Genomic DNA, 6,409 nt, shown 5'->3' with positions numbered 1-6,409 from the left:
TAGTACTTGATCTACTCAATTTTCTTTATGTATTCTTTTCAAGTAATCACAACTAGCAGACGGTTGGTGCACATTTAATTGAGAAAAGTTTACAAGTCCCAGCTTCATAAAACTAAAATAGTATCATCCTGTACATGGAGTCCATCATCATCATCATCATCATCATCATCATCATCACCACCACCATCATCCTGTACATGAAGTGTTTTGATGGACCAGTAGTTTTTCAATATGCTCCAAGTCAGCCCTGAGCAACCAGTTACATTCATGTCTATTAAGTGTAAAACATGTGGACACTTACTGAATCCTGCCTTTTGCATTGCAGAGTACAATTAAGCAAGATCTTATGCGAATACATACTTCACACCTTGCAAGGCAACCTGACTAATCCCTCACATGGAAACATCTGCTACTTTTCACACGAGTCAGAAAAAAAGATAATGTACGTAGGTAGTTTTGTGGATGAGTGCATGAGACTTTATCTCAGGGGACGTTGATGAGTTATTTCGAAACATCTGGCAAACATGTCACCGATGTTTTGCTAATTTTCAACATGAATTTCAGCACCTGTAACTTAATTTATGTATTGCTGTATAAAATATCTGCACTGTTATTATTAGTGAAATAAATCCTACATGGTAGACTTTGTATCCATGTTTTATTTTAACTCCTCGAACAATACTCTGATATGTTTTCAATCAAATAAAACTGGAGATATTTGTTTTTGATTCAAGGATGAAAATCAATGAGTAGAATGCTTTACCAAAACAATTGTTACACATTTGAATAACTGACTTAATATATGCATTTAAGTTTTTTGTTTTTTTTACTGATTAATCTCGAATGTAAGGGTTTTGTGCTAATCTAAACTTCTACAATTCTTTTTTTTCTTTTCAAGGCAAGGCAATTAAACAGTGAATCACGGTCAAATGTCTGATTTCTTAACACAGTTTCCCAAAACACTGGCAACTTTAATGAAGTTCATGTCTAAAGTTTTGTAATTAAATTAATCAAAATATGGCAATAAAGACTGAATTACAAGCCCGTTTTTCAATTGGAGAATGCCACACTGTCTCTACAGAGTAAAACAAACAAACAAACAAACAAAAAAAAAGAAACAAGAGTTACTAATGTTTTGGGAGACTGGTATATTCTGATTTCAATTTCACAAAATTTTATTTGTCAACTACTGGAATGACTACTGGAGTTAAATCTACCAGTGTGCTTTAAACATCACTTCAGGATATATGTTGGATGATGACAAAATTATTTTGGAATAATCAAAACAAAAAACAACAACAAAAAAAAATCAATAAAGGCTATGCCATTAGAATTATAATAATAATCACACTGGTCAATAATTTCATGGTAATGACAAATGAAAAAAACCAAACAGTACAGAACAGCGCAGAAAAAAGAAATCTAAAATTTTCAAGTAATCAGTCTCATCCAGATAAATAAATACATTTTGCTGCAACAATAAAAACAGACAAACAAAAAAAAAAAAGAGTCATTGCATCTTAGATAAATAATAGTGACCATGCACAGAGTGTCAACATAGTGCCGCTTATTCTGCATCTTGGATGTTTTAAGACAACCTGGCTGGCAAAGAAAACATGGCTGCTGATGCACATATGTACACTAAACAACGCTACCCCCTTCAGGTGTACATATGGAACAAGCAAAGGAACAAAGGACGTAAAAAAAAAAAAAGAAAGAAAAAAAACAAATTCTGTTGTTTGTGCTGAAAGAGGTAACCCTGAGTCTAATTCACTATAGGTTGCTTCTGTGAGGTGGCAAAGAAGGATAATCATCCAACTGAGCATTTACTAACATCTGTGAGTAAAACAGTGTCCCTTCTGATTCAAAGACAAAGCTGGCGGAAACAGAGACACTGCAGTGAAACCCTCCATTCTATACAGTTAATTACAGGAGCTCGGTTATGTACTTGCAGGAAAAGACTTTTTTTTTTTTTTTTTCCTGTCATAAAACATTAGACTTTCGCTCAAACTGCACCGTCTGGGACAAACATCCCATTCGGTTGCTTGTTTGCTGCCTGTTCTCAGTCTGTTGCTCCCATTATTCTCACTCAAGGCTGCAAACCTAAATGAAGGAACAAAGGTGTGTTTGTGTTCTCCAGTTTCCAGTTTTCTGTCGCCCCTGATGGGTGTTTGGAAGAAGGGCATCAAGAGTTTACTCTGGACACACTTTATCAACAGCAGCTCTGTCTTGTGGGGACAGTTTCTCTGGACACACGGGTGACTTTGTCCTCAGTTTTTATAATTTTACATATAGTTCAATTTACAATACCTTTTCTGTCATATATTGTAGGCGCAAAACAACAGGGTTGTTAATCAATGAGCTCTTCCACCACATGTGTTGAAATAATCTGGCTTTCATTTCACGTGTTGAATTTAAAACAGGGAATAAAAAAAAGGGGAGATACGTCTGGGAAGAATAAGAGAAAAAAAATAGTTTGTTCTGGAACTAGTTCCTCTGGAAATATGAAACCATTGAGACACCATAATGGTTCATATGGGTAAGTAGCTGTTGACAGAAACAGCAGGATAACATCTGTACTGATTGAATCGAAAAGCAATTGAATCGAAACTCTCAAAGGACGGTGAGATGAGCCGACACTCGTCAAGTTCCCAGCATGTTTCTAAATATTAAGAATTTCATCTCAACATTTGAGGAAGATATCAGGAAGAAACTTGCGGGATGATGTAGACCTGATTAAACAGTGACTGCATTAGAGCTGGAACTCCACATACAAAGTTACGTTTAAGAAAAATAGCATCAAACCCTGATGGTCTCACTGCCTTTGGAATGTAATGCACACAGTTTGCCATTTCAGCCAGAGCACACCAGGCCATTCATTTTGTCACAAGCATAATGGACATTATGTCAGTGATTTACAACAGTTAGGTGATAAGTTGTGGAACGTCGGAGACAGGACCTCTGAATACTGCTCCAACACAAGATCTATTAGACTAAACAGCATTGCTTCCTCTGATGACAGCGACCCTGGCAAAAAAAACTCTTGAAGGAAATGCTAGTGGTTATCCTTCTGTGCCTCAACCATGTGGCCCAGGCATTAAAAAAACCAATATACTAAGTAGTCACGGCCTGTACCAGTTATTCCATTTGCCAATTTCCTGCACTGGATCTACAATTTCAATCAGTGAGCATATTTCACCCTGAATGGTACGCAAACGTTTTGATTTCATTCTATCGGTTTGTTTTTTTTGTGGCATTTCATTGAGGTTTACATTAAAAACTTCAGTGAGTAACTGAGTAACAAGTACACGATAACCTTTTTGTAGCTTATTTAAAGGATTAAAAAATAGCAAATTATTAAAATGCACAATGTGGACAAAATAACAGAATTGCAGAACAATACATAACAGCACCCGGAGGTACACTGCTAAAAGAAATCCTGTGTGGTAAGAGATGAAAATACTTCTTTTTAAAAATATCCAGATGTCATTTTCTCTCCCCCGCGAGACCTCAAACGGATTCGAAATCAAAACTTTTAGGTGCTTTTAAATCTCATCCATGCTGAAGTAGGACATGTCCATGCACTCTCATGACACTAGAGGGCAATAGAGGTCTCTCACATGTATGTGGTGGAGAGGTCATGCACCAAACAAAGGGTACACCCACTTGACTGAGCACAAAATTGCGAGACAAAACACTCCATCTTTTGTCGACCCTTTGAGGATGTGTGATTGAAACGTTTCACTGAGTTTGTTCACAGAAAGCAGAGTGGTCCACAAACAACTGTGCCACCGATTGTCCAGTTAAACAGAGGCAGTCTTCACTTGACTGTAAGGGAGAGTCCATGCTTATTGATGACTATAGATAGCAGGGTTGTGAAAGAGTTTGCAACAGCATTGACACAAGTGGCAGTGTTCATTTCTATTATCTTCCCTCAGATGAGGAACCTCGTGAGCTGTTGTGCATCCGACTCCACAAACCTCCATGCAAGCCAGAAGATATCAAACAAGTCAGCAGTCTCCAGCAGACTCACAACAGTAAAAAAAAAAAAAGAAAAAAGAAAAAAAAAAGTAATAGAGAACAACAATAAAACATCAGTCAATTCACCAGCTTCTTAAAACAAAACAAAACAAAACAACAAAAAGAACCATCCAACAGAGAGAGATTCCTTTTGTTGGTTTTAGGCAGTCAGGTCAAGTGTTAGGGGTCACAGGGTCACATGATCCGAAGATGTCATAAGGCCACAACGGTGCACGGGTGTTTGAGTTTACAAGGCAGCACTCCTCTGTTTAGCTGGTAAAACTCCACCAGTTGAATCAGGTCAGTGAATTTGGTGGCGCCATCATCAAGGCTGAAGAAGATTTGTCCGTCCTCTTCACACTGGAGGCATCAAAGCATCCGGGTGACAATCACACACGGCAAAGGAGAGAAGGGCAAAAAAAAAAAAAAAGGAAAAGAAGAGAGACGACAGTGAACTTTCTCTTTAAAGACCAATAAATATTGTATGGGCAACAATACACAACAAACATATCCCTTATTACTAGTGATCATTTTGGTAACTTGAAAAAAAAAAAAGAATATATATGCGTAAGACCAGATTTACTGCATCTTTTCATGTGCTTTATCTTAAGAAGGCTAGAAAATGTCAAATTCAATGAAGGTCAGCAAAAATGTGAAGTAATGGACTTAAAAACACAACAATACAACCTGCAAAATATCATTTTGATTATTTAGGAACGTGATGCCAGGCATGTCAAATATCACACATTACTCACCGGTAGTATCTGGAAATGTTTGATTTTCTGGTGATGGCACAACGTGAGCACAAACGCCTTGGGGTTACTCTGACTGACTCGCAGCAGGAACAAACTGGACGACATGAGAGGAAATAATGCCCGTGAGGAACTGTGGATTTTATCTCATGATACTTGAAAGAAATAGAAGGCTACTATTCTGCACGTACCCATCGACTTGTCCCTGCTGTTGGATGATGCGATGAGACTCTTCTCTCGTTATCCTGCCATGGAACCACAGCTGAGTTATGTGGATTACTGGGGGAAAAAAAACAAACAAAAAAAACAGCGTACAATCATGCAAATATACTTGAACAATAAATGATTATATAAACGCTGCAATAAAATTCACGATCAAGAAGATTTCTCTCAACTGTAGTTTACCTGAGTTTAGTGAGGAGTGGTGGAGTGGACTGTGGGACCCTAATATGGTCATTCGTTGACTCCTCTTCTGAGAGAGATGCCACAAAGAAACAACACAATCTGGATTAGTTCATGATTTAGTCACGTGACAGATCAAAGACAACGTTTATAGCTCTGTATTTGTGTGCCAAGGCTTTACATGTTTTGACAGTAATGGAAACAAAAAGCTATAATCTAAAACATAAAGAAAATGGGAACCGGTTGAATATTGTTGGTTTGGTGAAATATGTCCCCACTACATGCATGTTGATTTGTTGAACTTGATTCAGGAACATACGATTAGTGCTTGTTTAAGTACATTTGCAGCCATGGCTTCCATATATTTCTGTTTTTGCGGGTGCTCAGCCAGTTTTTGAGGCCCTCACAATAATCAAAGTTTTGATGCATGATGTTAAGTGCTTATAAAGCTACTTAGAAATGCCTGAATCGGACAAGATGTTTGGAGGTATGTTCTTAGCAGAGTTGACAGTGACGATATAAAACCCAAGCTGATGTCTCACCCTCCATGCGAGGCCCTCCTCCATGGCAGCACTCTGGGCTTCGACGGGGTTATCGATCACCCGGCCTATCCTCCCTGAGAAATCCATTGCCACGAGGGAGTTCTCTGATACACTCCGCTAGGAGGAGACGAGACGCATGACAATCAAGAAACTGGATTGTGCTCCTGCACAATCAAGTTTTCTTTTCAAAAAGTGAAAATGTTATAAAGGTGACACTTGAATTTGTCATGTTTTAAATCAAAAACTAACTTACCACAGGAGCTGAAAAGTGTGACAGTAAGGTTTTTCTTTGTTGAGGAATCTTATAATTCTGGTACAATACAATCCCATACTGTGAAGAGAAAGGACATACTGGTCAGTCAATGATTTCAAACAAAACCCGTGTAGTAACTGATGGTTTGCTATACAGTGCCTCAGAACTTCTTCAATTTTCTTACACATTCTCGACTGTCTAGAAATGATGTCCTTTCTAGTCAACCTTTAGCTTGTCATACACAACAAACTGTGAAACAGAGAGTATTCTGACTCTTCTACAAGAACCACCTTTGACATAGTTTGAGCTGCAGTGGCTCCTGACTCTGTCATCACAATTTGTTCTTCCTTTGTCCACTTCTGATAAATACTGACCGCTGCAGACTGGAGCTGCAGTTTTGGAGATGCTCTGATGTAGTCGTCATGTCATCAAAATTTGTT

General features: G+C 38.1%; 1 protein-coding gene across 3 annotated transcripts in view; it reads right to left on the bottom strand.

Annotated features, from left to right (window-relative positions):
* Nucleotides 1–6,409, bottom strand: part of grb10b (growth factor receptor-bound protein 10b) — a 52,104-nt gene continuing 45,695 nt past the window's right edge. For 2 of the 3 annotated variants that reach the window (XM_080500290.1, XM_080500292.1), the window contains exons 11-16: nucleotides 5,970–6,047; nucleotides 5,717–5,833; nucleotides 5,178–5,244; nucleotides 4,964–5,051; nucleotides 4,776–4,869; nucleotides 1–4,380 (exon numbers count right to left, since the gene is read on the bottom strand). In XM_080500290.1, the coding sequence (XP_080356416.1) occupies nucleotides 4,234–4,380; nucleotides 4,776–4,869; nucleotides 4,964–5,051; nucleotides 5,178–5,244; nucleotides 5,717–5,833; nucleotides 5,970–6,047 (591 nt within the window). In that variant the 3' untranslated portion in view covers nucleotides 1–4,233. The remainder of the gene's footprint in view (nucleotides 4,381–4,775; nucleotides 4,870–4,963; nucleotides 5,052–5,177; nucleotides 5,245–5,716; nucleotides 5,834–5,969; nucleotides 6,048–6,409) is intronic. The other variant, XM_080500291.1, reaches the window with a different exon arrangement.

Source organism: Blennius ocellaris, assembly GCF_963422515.1.
Source record: "Blennius ocellaris genome assembly, chromosome: 8".
NCBI classification, from domain to species: Eukaryota; Metazoa; Chordata; class Actinopteri; order Blenniiformes; family Blenniidae; genus Blennius; species Blennius ocellaris.
Note: the sequence above shows the minus strand (reverse complement) of the source record. Positions and strands in the feature narration are given on the sequence as shown.